This window comes from Aulonocara stuartgranti, assembly GCF_965226115.1.
Source record: "Aulonocara stuartgranti genome assembly, chromosome: 7".
NCBI classification, from domain to species: domain Eukaryota; kingdom Metazoa; phylum Chordata; class Actinopteri; order Cichliformes; family Cichlidae; genus Aulonocara; species Aulonocara stuartgranti.
In genome coordinates, this window is record NC_138945.1 from 28,876,876 (window position 1) to 28,895,267 (window position 18,392).

Consider the following 18,392-nt stretch of genomic DNA (forward strand, 5'->3'; position numbering starts at 1 on the left):
AGTGATCACTGACTGTTTTAGGAGCTTTTTGAGATCAAATAGAAGAAAATACATAACATTAAACATGTTAACAACACAAAAGCCATATTAAACGCAGACTACTTTAGACCCGGAAGTAGGATTCGTCGCGTCATCACTGAACAACCGGATAGCCATCCAAGTAAGGTTCCACTGCAGCTAGTAATTCAGTGAAAGTCACTCATAGGGTTTTTGACTTAAGATTTGCTCTTATTTACAACATTAAAAAAAATCTAAAGGCTACATTGATCAGGTTCATTATGTTTCAAAACATTATTAGAAACCACTTCAATACCTTTTGGACTCAACACAAAAAAGCATCACAATTTAAACTACAGAATTTTTTTTTAAAGCACACCTAGGGCATTATCCACTCTTGTTGGATGGCATCTTCAAACAATTTTCAGTTTCCTGTTTACCTAAATACAATACTTTATAAAACCTCATAATTCATGACAACACAGGGAACGCCTGAATTTAGCAACAGTTAAAGGGAGACTTATTGAGCTTATTTCTAGAGTAGTCGGAGTGCAAAGGTTTGGTATGCCTAAAGCGATGACCATGATGAGGTAAGCACATAACTTAGGAAATCAAGTGTTCAGAGTAGTTTGAAGCATACACTTTTGGCTACTAACATTTCCATTTCTAAATATACTTTGGTTTCCTTGTTATTTTGAAAAAAAAGAACAGCAATTATACACTGACCAGCCACTTTATCACATAATTAACAAATCACACTGCAGCAACTCATTGTATTTAAACTTAACCTAACCCAGACCTTCCCAAAGTGTGGGGCCCGCCGCAGAGCCATGGCACCGTATGAAAAGGAAAAAAACAAAACGCTTGGACACTGCTAGCACAGGGCGCCCACAGAAATGCAAAGCAGGAGATGAAGCATAGCTGAATAGGTTTCCAAACCAATTTCATTCTAGCCAAAGACTAGAAAATATGGTGAAGCATATCTTCCCTTTGGTTTCACCTGCACAAGTGCCGAGGTAGGTCTCCACTGCAGAATTGGTTTCCCCTTGGCTCTTCAAATCACGGACAAACAGTATCCCACAGTTGTTTATGTTTTTAAACCCATTTTGTACAGAGAGGCATTTTTTAAAAAAATGTATTGATAGCAATGTTGAATATTATTACACAGGAAAACAAACAAACAACTACACGTAAAATAATCACACCGTGATGCCTCTGCCTTTGTAAATGGAGGGACAGTAACTGCGTGTAAAACCTGAACACAGCCAGATTAACAGTAACAGTATTTTGTCTCTATCTGCCATTCTGCAATTCATCTCATGTAAACAAAAACACAGCGTGACGTGAAAAAAGGCACATACCTTTGACGTTGCCTGACGAACTCTGTATTCCTCGTCCACACGTAAATGCAAAAAATGAGTTTAAAAAAAAAAATCGCAGTTTTCGGTGATTCCAAACGCTGTTTACGTGTGGACGAAACAGCTGCGTTTTCAAAAATACCCGTGTAGGTGTGGATGTAGCGTAAAAGAGTTAGTAGTTTATTTTCTTTCTACCTGTAAGTTATTGCAGATTACTTGTATTTGCATAATTGTTTACTAAATGTTTGAGGTGTGAAATAAACCGCAATGGAGCAGAATATGGGTGTGTGTGGTTGGCGGATGTGTTAGTGAGTGGGGGGTGGGGGGTGCGAACATTTTTCATGTAAAACAAAGGGGGGCCCAGCAAAAAAAGTTTGGGAACCACTGACCTAACCTAATTAAACACTCACACTCAGATGTATGCAGCGGTGGAAACTCACTATCTTGGCCAAGGACACTTCAACATGCAGGCTGAAGGAGCCAGGGATAAAACCCACCAACATTATGTTTGGTAGATCGCCCACTCTACTTCCTGTCACACAGCCCAGATCATCTCATACCAGTTTCTTGAACATGACAATGAGTTTGAGATCTGGTGACGCTGGAGGCCTTTTGAATACGATCTAATAGAGCACCTCTTAGATGTGGTGGAACAAGAGATGTCCATCATGGATCATGCCAGTATGGACTAAAATCCTTAGGAATATTTCCAGCACCTTGTTTAATCTATACCATGAAGAATTTGGCCAATTCTGAAGGCAAAAGTGGTTCCAACTGAGTACAAATAACGTGGTAAGTTTGGATTTCCTACAATTTGGTTCTGAAATTTCTGTGGTTTTAACTAATTAATTAATTTGCAGTGACTCTTGATCACATTTAAATCCACATAACTAAGTCTAACTACAGTTAGACAGATATAAGACAGATTTTCAATGGAAAACTCATTTAATTAGAGCAGCACTACACGGTTAGACCATTTAATGTTCTCTTAGTGGAGTTTAGTGTCTGTATATACAATTTTTATATTAACTTGTGGTATCTTGGTGCAATACTGAGAAAACACTTTAATTGAAACATCTCATGACAAATTCTGAGGAATATGTGTGCATCTTCTGAGAGGACAGGCTTGTTTGATGTTGGTTCAAGGTCTCTAATAAGAATGTTTTACAAAATGAATGTGCCTTCAACTAAATTTAATCTAAAGTGTAGAAGCCTTTAGATCACAAGAAGCGTCCTGTAATCTATCAAAAGATGCACAGATGGAAGAAAATGTTTTTTCCCTAATGTAGCCTAATACTAAACACTTGGTCACCCATCTATGTATGAATGTGTGCATAGTACCTTGTATCGCTATAATAATAATAATTTTGATGACCCTTACCTCCAGGACAAATGTCTCTTATTCCATTTATTCTGAGGAGTCAGGCTTCGTTTCCTGCGCCCCATTGTGCCCTCAGCTTCAGACACATCTGGGAGAGAACATCTGGGTGTTTTCATTAGGCCCAGGGTGGCTTGGTCTAAAAACAAATAGAGAGAGAAAGAGAGAGAAGGGAGAGAGAAAGGAGTTTGATTGCATCAGAGAGGTGCTGATTCAACTATATGAAAAATTCTGTGGTTTTCTTGATTGGATTGCATTACAGGATGTCATTAGTTATTCAGTGCATGCTGCCTCCATCCAGCAAATGTGACAGATTTCACACAGCCGCTTCAAACAAACACAGCATCATACCCAACACTCCAGTCTCTCTTAGCCCTCCAAATTTCTGCATGGCTTTGATAGCGTTGGTCAGGGCCTCCTTGGTCTGAAGCTGGCCAGTCACGGGATCAGGTGGCGGGAGGTACCCAAACTTACTCAGCCAGTCCTGGAAGGGAAACAGAATACATCTGAATACAGGGTACATCGGGTCAACAGAGTTTACTCCAGATACTTCACAGATATTAAGTATCCTAAAGCTGCTATGAAGGTTGGAGGCTCTTTGGGTTTTCTGCTTTAGATATTGCACTTTGATATACAATCCTACCTGGACAATTGTTTTGCATAAGTTATTTTTTTGTTCCTCCATGAGCATGTATATGTTTTGGTAAACACTGATCAGTGAAAGTCTAATATTAGCAAAAAACTGATCCACTTTCTCAACCATTCACCATTGTGCTTTAAAAATGTTGAAATATGATGGAGTCATTACGATATACCTCTAATTATTTATTACATACTTGTTGCAGTCCTCTATATTTTGCAGTAATGGAACTGAGTAAGACTATCATAATCACAACATGTTATGATAGTCTGTATCAGTGAGCTGCATATTGATTTTGATGTAGCTGAACAGTTTCATCAGCAACTATAGTCAAAATATAATATATACATATATACTAAAATTTATGTATAAGGACATAATAAACAAAACATCTGGTCCATAACAGGTCTTAAAATTAGCCAAATAAACCTGAGATATACAATAATACAACATATTACACCGTGTCATTATTTATTTGAGAAAATTATGCCCGTGTGTGAAATATTATGTACACCCTTATTGCTTCCATATGAATTAAGAGGTTAAGTAACAGTCAGGTGCTGCTTTAATCAAATGCACTTGATTAACTGATCATTAGGAAGTGTTTACAAAAGCAGTTTGCTGGTCTGGAGCAATCAGGTGTGTTTTATTACAATGCCAAGCAGGAAAAACACCTCAGCAACGATCCTAAAGAAGCAGTTGTCAGTGCCTATAAATCTGGGAAATGTTATGAGGGAATTTCCAAGCAATTTGGAGTCCATCATTTTAAAGTGAGAAAGATTATTCAAATGTTGAAAACAAAACAAAAAAGTAATGGACATCCAAGCATATTCACCCCAAGCAAATTCCCAACTATAAGACTTCTGGAACGGATGAGAGTCAGATGTTTAATCATGATGCACAGAACCACATTGGGTAAAAACCAAACATAATATATCAGCAGAAACACTCCATACTCTATCAGATATATTGGTGGAGGGGTGATGATTTAGCCTGCCACAGGAGCGGGGGACCTTGAGCGTTTCTATGCATCATAGTATTCAATAGTCAAAAGTGAAACTATCTGTATGACAGCTAAAGCTTTGACCTAAATTGTGTCACACAACAGGACAATAATCCCAAGAACAGCAGTAAACCTCCAACAGAACGACTGAAAAAGAAAAGAATCAATATGTTTTAATGGCTCTTTCAATGTCTAGACCTAAGCTGTGGTGGGACTTTTATAGAGCTTTGCATAAATAAAACCACAAACCACAATGACCTGATACAACATTGTAAAAAACACAAAAACAAAAGACCAGAATCCCTCCAGAATGATATGAGAGACTAATAAAGTCAAACAGAAAACAATTACTTCAAGTTATTGCTGATAAAACGGTTACAAGCAACTGACACTGGGGTGTACTTAATTATCCACACACTTTCTGCATTTTGGCTAATTCTTGTTAATGCATCTCTATTTATCTTGGGGACCAGTGAAGTGGCTGCCAATCAGCGCACTGCAGTCAATTTGAATAGATTTGAAACATCTAAGATGTGACAGATGAAAGCATCCGAGCTGCAACTTGAGTACTCCTCTATTCCCTTCTCTTTCGCTTACTTTCCCACCAGAGCTCTTTTGTTGTCTTGGCACCTTGATTTTTTTTTAAATTATTATTTTCCTTTCTTTTGTCTTATCTCCACTAACGCCTCCTCCTCCATTCTTCTGTCCGGACATACAATAAGAGATGGCAGATTTGAAATAGGTTTTTGATCAGCACTCATCAGAGGTGAGTGACAGAGATCGATAGCGAGGTATCTTTTCTGTACCGACAACACTGGGAAAATCCCATTAACTGAATGACTTCGCTTTAGTGAAGCACTTTGCTCCCTGATTACTTCCCTCCTCATCCTTGGCTTTGCTTTCTGTCCAGAGGACTTGGAAAAAGTTTACAGGGGAATTGAGCTGACCCTCAACAACAGTGCAGAAGATAAGAAACAATAACAATTTCCCGAAAGGATGTAATGTCATGGGTAAGTGGAAGAGGTCAAAGAATTTAAAATAGTTAAATTGACTGTGTGACTCAAGAGACAATATCAGTGGTGATTTTCTCCCATAAAAAAAAATCAACCCCATAGGTCTTTAGTGCAATCAGCTTATGATTGCCTATAGTTACCTTTTATTTCCAGTGGCCTTGTGCGAGGCAGGATGAGTCACTTCTACAACTGCCCCAGAATAAAATAAACGTATTTATGTTCAAGTGACAAAGCCCCCTAAGGGCCACGGTAATTATGATGGGGCAAAGAAAGTAGCAGAAGGCGAGGAGAGGTTTCTGGAACAATTTCACCTTCATCTCATGTGCAGCGAGAGGAGGATACAATCTAAAGGGGTTAAAGCTCCAGGAAAACTTGTGATAAATAGAATAAATTTATAACATGACCAACAAATTTTGGTTTGTGGCCTTTTTTATGACCATGAAGGGCAAAGAAGGTACTCAGATCCAGTAGACAACTGTTCACTTTCAGTTTCAGATGAAAAGTCAGCATTTTGTGATTTAACCACGACAGTAACCTATTATAACCTTAAAATAACTATTAAAATTAAATTTAAATTAATAAATGTTTGGTTAACTGACAACACAACCTTTCCCTAAACACAAGCCGACTAGTTTGTGCTTAAAACCAGCTAGATTTATAAACACACTGTTTTAACTGCCAAATTATCTGTAGCACATCTGTTGTCATCACATGAGTCCTATCAGGGGGTGTGAACAAGCAGTTCTTACCTCCAGTTGAAATATATATCCAAAACAAAACCTGCCAAAAGCTACAGATTCTTTAATTTGTCAAGGCTCACACCAAAAGAAACAAAATCCCCAAAAGAACCACCGAGCTACAGCTTTTAATGACAGCTGTATTCCAAGTAAAAGACACAAAGAGTTCAATTGCTCATTTGCAGTTTCTTGTGTAATTCTTGCATTAAGCCTGTTTTATGTTGATAATATCCTCCCAAGTGGTACCAAATAAATGATTTGCTAAAATTGCAATGTAGTTAGTCCTCGCCTTAGCCGATAGGGCTTACGGCAATCTTCCAGATGTCTCAATAAGGCAAATAATTTTAAAAAGAATAAATAGTAATCAGTAAATAATAAATAAATATGTTACAATGTACAGGTTTTAAAGGTTTTACAGGATTTAAAACTCTTGACAGGTTAATTCAACTTTATTTCAGAAAGAAAATTCAGATAGTTGGTATTGACCTTAAGTGCAAGCGACAAAAATGTTTTACGCTTTTGTTATATACTAGACACCAAGAAGTTGAATAATAAGCATATTTAAAGCGACAAAAAAAGGGTAAAACTCAAATTCAGCAGTATCCATAGTACTCCACAGCTCTAAAGCTAGACACAACAGGAATAAATTCATGTAAATTGTGGCAAGTGGTGGGACATCTCTTTGCAAACAATGCAAAACTACATACCAGCAAAAATCTATTCATAGCATAAACCTTGGGGATACTTTTTTTTCTTTTGATTGGCCAAATGCTTCAAGCATATTTTGCACCCAAATGTTCTACTGTAAATGACTGTGAGTGTGCAGAACACTTACTCTTCTCACTGTTAATAAACTAATATACATCTTCTAAATAGTTGTGTACTGTAAATACACTCTTGAAGGTTGCACCTAACCTGTCCAAGTTACCTGTCCAAACAACAACAATGACAACAAAAAAAGACACACACAAAATGAAACTGTGTAAGGACTGGATAACAACTTTTGCATACAGAAAAAGAAAATATTCAAAGCTAAAAGATGCAATTGCAGCTGTAAAAACAATGAAGGAAGACAGAGAACAGCTTAATTAATTTAAAACACATTTCAAATTTAATATACTGAAAAAACAATCACGCTACTTCAGCCTTAAAATAAAGAATCAAGTGTGGGAGAATAAGGGAGAATCTGCCATGCTCTCCAAATCTCTGATTAACTCTAAAAGGACAGATGACCCTTTTCTTTAATATCTAATGAAGCTTATGCACGAGTTCAATAAGGAAGATCTCTAATCACTCATCTGCCTGCTTTCCTGGGTGTTCAGCGGCTAGTCTATTCTTTACATTGCTTCCATTTTCCCACGCTGTCAAACTTAGCGATGACACCAATGAAATAGTCCAATTATCTTCTTGCCTGCCTTCTCCGTTACATTCTGCGGACTTTAAATTTCAGTGCTTTTCTGCCATTCTGACTCTCATTTGTTCCACTCGCATACTGCCCATTTCCACCTCGTCCTGGTCACTGAGAGCTCCATCCAAGCCTCCATCATCTTCACCACCACCAGCGTCTAGACTCCAAGCAGTCCTGCCCTGATTCAAGACAGCTGGGATTCTGTTCAGCTGTGGTTGGTCGTCTAATTGACAGTTTAAGAGAACTTGGTATCCCAAATAAATCATCTGCAATTCTTCCAAATGATCTCTCCTATTAAAATGAAGTTGAACATAACATATTGCACCTTATTTATGATGCAAACAAGGTGATTACAAATGAAAACAGGAGGTGTGATCTTGTTTTGCATCTTTTTGATGAACAACACAGAAGAGCACTTGCACTGGTGGAAACTGCCACATTACAAGGTAAAAACACCAACAACGGTGCTACCCACACTATGTCACTGCCCAGGCAATCTTGGTATTGTAGTCCTTGTAACAACCCATCTTAGCTACACCCTCAATTCTGAAGACTGGCAACACTATTAGTTTTAAGCCTAATTTAGCATCAGATTTGACAATTGCAATTATGACAATTATTGATCTTGCAAGCAATCGTAACATCACCTCACCCTCAACTTCTTATCATTACTTAAAAAGTAATGATAAAGGTTATATTACCGTACTATACCAGCGTTGAATATAGACCTGCAGTCTTGGGTGGTCTCATTATTTGTCCAGCTAATGCAGTATGCTTTGAATTCTTGCATTTGTGAGTTCTACCTCTGAGAAACTTTCACCATCATTTCCATTTCAGGTGTCCTCTGGTTCTGACAATTCCTCTTCTTGTTCCATGGCACTGTCAAAGTCTATGGTTTCCTCAGGGATATCCCTGTACTTTGTTCTGTCAGATCTCAACTATTTTATTCTACAACACGCTCCCGCTTGTGTAATGATGTTATAGGATCTTGGTTCCTCTCAGACTCTCACAAATAGAATGCCATATGTTGACTGTTCCCATGAATACTTTAATGCATACCTACCTCTCTGAAGAGAAAGCACCAAAGCTGTTTTATTGAAGCACCATTTCTGCTGTGCCTGTCTGCTCATCTGAATTTGATGGGACCACTGGTGTAAGTGTAACTCTGGACCACAGAACGCTGCTCACAAGGAGCTTTGCAGGTGAAAGAGTATTCCAAAGAGTAGCCCAGTGGACTGGTACCTTCCCTATAGTGTGTTGAATGCACACATGTCAGCATGTTTCTTCTAGCTTTACTTGTGAGTATCCCTCTTTCTTACTGAGGATTATGATGTATGCAAAAGTGCTGGCTCTGCATGACTTTGTTCATGTCTTTTGAGTCCAAGCACAGCTGATGTGGACCTTTTTGCACACACGTCCAGGCTGGTAACCCATTGTTGACTTTGTAACGTTGTGTATCAGACTCCTCTTTTTTAGGTGCTGAATGTCTCTTTCAGCCTATCCATGAGTGAAAATGGTATTTTCTGGTGGCAGCGCACAACTGCTGGGATGCTTATGTGTGCACAGGTCTGATTCACACCAGAAAACTCACCTAGGCCCTCAAACACAACTGCATCAGCTCTTTCCTGAGGGTGGTGGCCTCTGATGTACCATGGTGTTAATTCTTTTGATGAGACCTAATTTCACACGTCTGCACCCAGTAGCAGTACAGTTGATGCCGTTGTGGCAAAACTAAACCTAACACGTAGCACAAGCAAGCACAGCTTACCTGGAGACTCCTTTAAGTCTGCTGTGTGCCCCTCCAAAATCTATGAGCACTGTGTCAACCTACTGTAGTTCATACTGCACTTCCAGTCTATCTGCAATAGTCCGTGATAGCACATTAGCGTCAGCACCAGTGTCCATCTTAATGTTGACAGTCTGTTCTCGTATGGGCAGATTTGTGAACCAGCAAGTTTGAGGCCAATTTGATGAATTTTTCCTATAAACAATGACTGTGTTTGGACTGATGGCTTTGCCTTGCTGACACTTTCCTCTATGGCAGGCTTTCTCGTTTGGCTCTCGGCGAAGGCAGTTGCACTTTTTCTCCTCTCCTCCTTCCCCTTATCTTCCCTGCTTAGCCTCTTGTGTCCTTGTCTTGTCTCGTGTGTATTACTTTTCCCTGGAACAGTCTCTCACAGTCTGTTCTCTAAACCTAAAAGAGAATTATGGATTTGATCAACTTGTCTCTTAATGCCATTGACACCCTTTTCTCAACGACCTTTGTCAGGTCGAAACAAAGGTGGTGGCCAGTAGCGGGTAATGTAGTCTCCTGTTTATCACACTAAACACAGGTTTGTCCGTCATCGTTAGAGCTTCAGTTTCTTTAAATTCAGTTTTGTGCTCTCTGTCACAGTTCAGTCACAAATTTGTCTATTCATGCCCCTTCCTCAAATTGATGAAGCTAGAATTAATGTCTTTTAAATACAGTGTTCCTCCTTGAAATACAAAAAGCTTAAATAGCTTTCAAAATATTGACAAAGCGTCTGGATCTACGTACATGATAAATGACCAGTGTGTTGTATATCCCACCTTCTTGGCAGTGCAATGAAGAAGGACAGCTCTTTTTGAGATTCAGACCTGTCACTGAGCCCAATTTTTCCCCAGATTCCCAGTCGAATCTTACAGCAAATCCCAAACAAGATCCAGAACAACTGCAAGATCTCCATGCTATCATTCACTCACTGGCTCAGAATATTGTGTAGTTCTTCATTTGCCATGCTAAAGCAAGGAGGCAGAATATATCTTTAGTTCTACTTTATGAACAACACAGAATGGTAGTGACACTTTAGTGGCCCCCTACACACACTTTACACAGCAACAATAATGGAAAAGCCAGGCATTCTGGGTATTGTAGCCACTTTTTAAAAAAAAATACAGAACATAGACAGATAAACAATACACATGTAAATATACAGTTACACAAGCATTGTATCTAACACCGTTGTAGCAGTGTGCTGCATCACAAGTAAGAGACCATTAGTAAAATCTTTGATGCTATGGCTGTAACTCGTTTGCCTCATGTTTGCAGCATTGTTTTGATAGCTGTGTAGTGTTCTGCATAAAATAGGAGTGTGTGCTCCTACTTTTCTTAAAAAGGAACTGTAAACCGTATCTGAAGAATATTCTGTGTGTCATAAAGTTCAACAAACGGCTTCAAGGGGCAAAATCTTTTAGAAAACTTCTATTTTTTCACTGTCATTATAGTATTCTTGAGACTGTGGAAGCAAAACAGTGGAGGCAAATAAAAGTTGTCAAGAAAAAGGCTTCAAAGATAAGATAAGATAAGATAGAACTTTATTAATCCCTCGGGTGGGTTCCTCTGGGAAATTCGACTTCCAAAAAAAAGCACAGCAACGACCGAAGTTACAGTTACAGAATTGTTATATATATATATATACACACACACACATATATAAATTCCAAAGACAAATATAAATAAAATATACAAAGGGGATAAATAGAATAAATAGGAATAAAAAATAAAAATACAAGTGAATTGCACATTTCAAGTATTGAGTCTATTGCACTGTTGACTATTTACAAAAAGTATTGCACAAGGTATTGTACAGTGAGGTGAAGAGGCACTACAGCTTAGTTGTTCCCCCTCCTTTGTCCTCCTGTTTCCCCTCCCTCTCCCCTCCAGAGAGGAGTTAAACAGTCTGATGGCGTGTGGGACAAAGGAGTTTTTAAGTCTGTTAGTTCTTGTCTTGGGGAGATTCAAAGTCATCTTGAGAAGAATTTAATCTCTCTGGCAAAGATTTCTTAACTTTATTAACCATTTAACCTTGAGTCACACTTATTTGAATCACCTGCCTTATTGTATGCACACCATGTCTGTAGGATAAAGGCTTTAAAGTGACAATTACATTGGTTGAGATCGAACAAAAAAAAAAGGTTTTGCAAATCTGTGTCTGCCTTTTAATCTGTTTATACTTCAAATGTGTTTGTAAGTCAGGTTTTAGTGAAAAAAAAAAAACATCCTGAAAGTGAAGGCAAGCTCAGCTTTTGCTCAGATCTGCCTATGATCAGCAAACTCAGATAATCAATCAAAATGAAAGTCAACTCTGCACAATAGAGCTGGGACAAAAAAATCACCAGGCATCCCGTTTTGATCTGAATTATGTAAAATTAAAGAAAGATTTGCAGCCGTAATGCAATACTGTTAATTAAACACACTACAAAGATCAGTGAACACCACAATCAAGTAAACGTGATAATGACTAGACGGTCACAACAGCACAGCATGTTCCTATTTTAAATTCAAAGTTGATAAGATACAGTGTTCTTTTGCTATCCGACTGCCTCAGTCATTCTTCAGATGCAATAAAAGACAAGAGAGACACACACTCCATTGCATACAAACAAGCTGCTTTTCAGTGACAAAGAAATATGATCATCAGTGTTGCTGTGTGATGAGTCGAGTGGGTCGCACGCAAGATAGTGACACCCTTAAATGATGGGACAATTTCTTTTCTATGTGTAATCTGAGAGCACGTACCGAAAACAGTGACAGTACATTCCACACCCAAACACAAACAAACAAAACGTTATCTGCTTTCTTCATGTAGTGAAGTCACAGCACCGGCTCTGCTGCAGTCCAGCAGCACTGGAGCTGGTATTCATTCCCTTCAGCTGGACAAATGGTTGCTGACGTGGGGGCTTGACCCCATGTCCCAGCTCAGGCCCAGGAGGTCCATATCACTTAGGCTCCTTGCTTCTCAAATAACCTACTCAGTGTCATTATTCACTTTGCTTCTCCAGACCTTTCCAAAAATAAAGTATTATGTGCTAAGTAATTGTAGTAAGTGCTATCTTTTCCCACACTTTGGCCACTTTACAAGCATAAAGTTTAATGCAAATATCTAATCAGCCCGTCATTTGGCAGCAACAGCAAATTGATTTAGGCATGTAAATATGTTCAAGAAGACCAGCTGAAATTCAAAAGGAGCATCAGACTGAGGAAGAAAGATGATCTCAGAGAATCATCCAAAAAAGAGAAAATATTCCGTGAGCAGCAGTTCTCTAGGTGAAAATGCCTTGTTGATGCCAGAGGTCAGAGGAGAATGGCCAGACTGCCTTGAGCTGAGAGGACAGCAACAGTAATTTAAACAACCACTTGTTAGTGGCAAGCTATGCACAACATATTTAATTCTCAAGCAAATAGGCTACAGCAGCAGAAGACAACTGGGTGCCGCTCCTGTCAGCTAATAACAGGAAACTGAGGCTAGAGTCTGAGTATTGATTTCTGCAGGACATTTGGATGGTAGGCTCAGGATTTGACTCAGACAACAAAAAAGCATGGATCGATCCTGCCTTGTATCAACAGTTCGGGCTGTTGGTGGCGTAATTGTTTTGGGGATTCTTTTTTTTGGCACGCTTTTCTTGGCTGTTTAGTACCAACTGGGCATTGAATACAGCCTACCTGAATATTGTTGCTGACCACAGTGTACCCATTTTCTGATGGCTCCTTCGAGCAGGATAAAACACTATGTCAAAAAACTCAAATCATTTCAAACTGCTTTCTTGAACATGACAGTGTACTCAAATGGCCTCCTCACTCACCAGATCTGAATCCAACAGAGCATCTTTGGGATGGGAGAGCTACATCATTTATGTGCATCTGGCAAATCAGCAACAAATGTGAGATGCTATCATATCAATGTGGAATTTCTCTTAATTTATTCAGAATAATATGCCATCAAAATTTGAAATGAAGTAACATGGAGCTAGAGTGGGAAGCACTTCCTGAACTGAATTCAAACAATACTATGCAGCTTACACAAAATCATGTATTTTCTGCTTAAAGTCCTTGTAAACAATTTCTTAATCAGCTCCTTACCGTGAGCTTTTGGGTCTTTAAACCTTAATTGTTGAGTCATTTCAGTTTAGTAGTTCTGTAAATTGTGCAGACAAATAATCAAAACTTTAAAGGAGTCGGTCTTCAGGGTTAAACTTTATATAAAAAATTGCCATTTTGTGCATCCACTACTGAGCAGAAAGATCCGAAAACATGCACCCAGTTTGTTTTCTCATTTCGCTGCATCAACATAAAGTATTATCAATCTAAGCAACACTTCCTCACTGTCAGTACGACATATACTTATATCAGCCTCTATACACTTCATGGGAGATGGAGCTACACTGATGTACTTCACAGTGGTGCAATTAACCAGGCTTAGACTTGTCTAATGTACCATCTACTACAAGAGCTGTCAGTGCTCCCAGCTTGTAACTTGAATGAGTGATGTGACTCTCTGACTTCTTTAGTCTGTGCTTACTTCTTACGTTTTTTCACATCATGGATACCTTGAGTCCAGTGGGTGGCTGGTGCAATCATATAATGTTAAACAATAGAAGGCTCACAAATTCTACTGTTTTTATTGGGGTTGATTCTTCTCTATGATATCGCTTGGCATTGTTTATAATTAGTAAGCAGGAAACTGTTTCACAAAATCTGTGGCATGAGATAATTTTCTCTTCTGTTGATTTTTTGAAATGTAATGCTAACTGAAGCAAACACAATACTTATGACCCAGCATGTGAGAGCCCACAGGCTCATAATTCTAACTACAATTTGCCAAACATTTTTTAAATGTGTCACTAATTATGATCAATGCAAGTAGCTTCTGAGAAAAGGCCTCTAGTCATTTTTTATTGGGCTGGATTTTGAAGTTGCATGTTGATATAAGAAATTTGATACATGCTAGAAATGAGGAGTGGCTCAAAACTTTTGCACGGTATTCTATTACTAAAAGACTTTAAACCATACTTAATTTATCCATGGTTTAAAAGTCAATGATCTTTGATTAACTTATGTTTCTATGTATATATAAATATTTGCACTAACACATTGTACATTTTCATACATTTCATATAAACAAAATAACAAACAGAACTTTATTTAGTACTGCTGTTCCTAACTACACTTGCATATTATGGAATTAAAAATTAAATGATAACTAAACAGAAATATTTGTATGCATGTGAAAAGAAATTTTTGATAGAGATGCAGATCCAAACTCTCATTAAACTTCCAGCACATGTGCTGGTAGTTTAAGACCCATGACAGAAAACAAGATGAGGTACAATGTATTAAAGGATTCTGGACATATTGAACACATGTTAATTTTGAACCTAAATTATCTTCCCATGACGTATGGCAGGAAACTGCAGAGTAAAAAATGCTTTGAGATTAAACAAACACATAAATCCACAAAACCAATGTTGCAATTATGGATCTAAAAAGCATTTAAGGTAGTTGATTACCTACCGGAGTATAGACTGTCTCCAAGCTGACGCAGTTCATTAAACCATGTATGCACATTCCTTACTTAAAGGCTCATGCATGCATTTAAGCCTCTTATTTGTAACTACATTAAAACATTAATTTAGCAGACACTTATCTTCTGCCATTACAGGATCTGACACACACTTAGTCTGTGCTAGAGAGAGAGAGAGTAGTGAGAGAATGTTGCATTGAGATCAAAATAGCCAACATCTGTTCTCATCTCATTAAAGTTTATGTCACTAGTGTGGTATTGACAGGATATTACAGCATGATGTATTTTTAGTATTTATGTTTAGAGCTTGTTGGAGATGGGAGTCTGTACAGTCTGACACAGAAAATAACCTAGATGTAGCCTAATTAAATGACTGCGAACAGAGAAAAACAAAGTGAGACAACTGCTCATTGCCTTCCTGAAACTGTGCTGCTTGTTCAAGCAAAGCAAAAGTTGGTGCTGCACTAAAAGTCAAGATTCATGCGCGTGAGGAATAATTTGGGCACATAATTAAAGCGCAGCCAAATTGCTGATCTGTCAGTTATTAGTGAAGTGTTTGAAACAGCAGGGGGTTGAGACAAAAAGGCTGTGTGGAAAGATGGGAGAGGACAAGTGAATGATTTTGACAGGAAAGCTATTTAGCTGGTTACATGTGATTTCACTTTCATGTGTTTTGCAGCAGAAAGACATTCGTCTCACCCTCTAGATGGATGGACGAAAACTAAATTCTCAAAATAAGCTGGCTTAATAAAAAGGTACTTTTCTCCTCCCTCAGTTTGGACCTTTTTCATACAGAGCACTTTTTATCACCTCACAACTAAACATTTCTATTTCCATTTCCAATGTTTGACTATGGTGGATAGCTGTTAAAATGTGATTTTGTGTTTGTGTACACAGAAAAATATTGATCATAGCTCATGCCTCATGCTGATTCTGTACACTGTTGGCGAGTCTCCTATGGGGCTGGCTGTTTAACCTTCTTTATGGCTCATGTTTGCTTCCCATTCCCCACCTTGTGAACGGTGCTGGTCGACAAATATGACGCTTTTGCAAGGCACGCTTTGTTGTTGTTTGATTAAGTTGTAACCTCACATAGGCGCTGCTGTTGCCACAGCTGGGCTGGAGACATGAGTTTACAGTCTTGTTGGTTTTTACTGCGACTTTAATGATGTATCAGTACAGAAGCTCAGAGACTGACAGAAAGTACAGCAGGAGATGTTGCAAAAGCTTAAAAACATAACACTTTCTTGGAAAAACTCAAATTATTTGCTTGCGGTTTTGACTTCTCCAGTGCTAGCGGAGATATTATGTTTTTTTGAGTGTGACTGCTATCGTAGTGCAACAAGTACTTACACCCTCAGTGCTTGTATAAAGGGTACAGTACTGTGGCGACTTCTCTGTTTGCATGCAAAGCAATCAATGTGGCAGCTATAAACGGGCCATTAACTGCCTCTCCAAGGCGCTCTGGAGCCCACCACTACCTCAGCTCCTTGTTTTCATACCGTTTTTCATCTAATTGTTATCATACGTGCTACCATTTATGCCATCTATGAACTGTCCTGGGGGATCTTGCTGCTTTTAAATTTCTATATATATACACCTGTGGAAGGCCAGAGCCATAGCACTGAATATAAATTGGTACAGAGGGAATAACAATCTTCTTTTATCTAATATGATGAAAAAGAGAAGTGGGGGGAAATGGACAAGCTCAGCAAAGTAAACAAGCTTTTGAACTCCTTACCAGATGTTGGCTGCAGTGTGCAGCATGTCTGCTAAACAAAAAATGTATTTTTTTTTTGTGTGAAAAATCTTTTCATCGACATCCTGGAAACACAAGTGTTTCTGGACTATGATTGGCCTGTGACATCACATCCTGTTTTTTTGCGCCCGTATCGTTAGGCTGTCAGCTAGCAGTCACACATAATGAGTTCTGTGACGATGGTATCATCGCAACAACCTCTCTCCAAGCAGAATCCGTTTTGCATCAGTGCATCTGATCTCCTCTGCCCCACAATACCTCCCTGTTTAGCCATGGTGAACAGCTGCTGAGTCCCTTGATCTTCAGCCTCACTGACAGGAAATGAGTCACTGGGAGACATTTAACCCTTCAACCTTATGACACTCGAAGGGTCACAAAGTAGCACAGTCTATTAATGTGTTTACATTGTTTCTTAATAGCGTGAGGATGAGGTCAGATCTGTGGCACACCTCTTGGACTTTTAAAGGTTAGAGAGAAAAGCGTGAATTTACACTAAATGTAAAGTGGTTTTTTTTTCAGATACGATCATGCAAGTCCATTAATAACTGCCAATTAAAAATGTTAAAGTAAGCATCTTCTTGAGTTCCTAATTCTGCAGCTGAATAAATAAGTAGACTTAGTGTTGTTTGTCAGAAAAACACGACAGAAAATGTTTCATACACACGATGCAAAAGTCATAAAAAGCAGAAAAAGGACGTATCTACTGATGTTTGAAGATAGTGATGTGGATCTTCTTTAAGCTACAGTCACACTAGGGAAAAGAGTGATTGGAGACTGCTGCATGCCCAAAATTATTGCAGCTGTGTGCAATTAACTTGCAATCTCTTCACCTTTTAAATGGCCATTTCAAAGACAGGACCAAGTCTCAGACTACTCGCAGTCAGTTGGTTTCTTCAGCTTTGTTTTATTGCCATTTTATCGCCATCTTGACACAACAGAGTCAGTCTGCTATCAATTTTTGATTGAACTGGGACAACTTGGCACTTAAATGCAATCTGTTTACGATAATACTGCAATTAACTGTGAAAAATCTCAAATCTATTGCCGTCTGTTGCAAACCTGTTGCCCTCTACATCAGTTGTGTAGTTTTGTATTGAATATGTTTTCAGTCAGACTGGCCAGAACTTAACAGCGGGCTAATTTATAATTCCTAAATTTCTACACAGACAGGCACCGGCGGTTCATTTCCTTTATCACCAAGAGCAGTGCAAATTTTCAGCTTAAAAATGAGGGCACATGTAAGTTAAGTGCAGGTTTTAAGCATTTGTTTCTCTTTGAAAACTATGTGGCTGTTCAGAAAGATGAGAAGAGGCTGACAGAGAATCAATATGTTTATAATATAAGAGTGAACTCCTCTTTTACAAATTATTGGGGGCTGTGTGTGGTCCTGAGAACCAAGACTCATGTGGAGCGATTTATGCAAAAATGTTAATGTAAAATCTGTGTGTAACAGCTGACATGTATGATGTGTAGAAGAACACAAAACATTTGATGTCAGACCCCAAGCTGTTAAAATGCCTTGCTATGAGGGGGTCGCTGAAGAAATGTCACGTGTGTGGTTTTTTGGCTTAAATGGTGATGATGTTGCAGCTCCTGTGATGGACAAACAGAGCAACCACACTCCTGAGTGAAAAGATTAACCCTAACCTGACTGTCATTCACTGCATCATTCACAGATGAGTGAAGAGCATCACAGAACCGAGACATTTTCACACATTTATTAACTTATAAAGAACAAATATCTGCTGCTGATCTCAGTGGAACAACTTGCCTCCTC

The 18,392-nt window shown here is 38.6% G+C and overlaps 1 protein-coding gene across 1 annotated transcript in view; it reads right to left on the minus strand.

The window, feature by feature from the left end:
* The window catches only part of LOC309709878 (matrix metalloproteinase-17-like), a 91,261-nt gene that overhangs the window by 48,753 nt on the left and 24,116 nt on the right, over positions 1–18,392 (minus strand). Inside the window, exons 2-3 of the mRNA XM_082538786.1 lie at positions 3,085–3,217; positions 2,737–2,872 (exon numbers count right to left, since the gene is read on the minus strand). Of these exons, the coding sequence (XP_082394912.1) occupies positions 2,737–2,872; positions 3,085–3,217 (269 nt within the window). The remainder of the gene's footprint in view (positions 1–2,736; positions 2,873–3,084; positions 3,218–18,392) is intronic.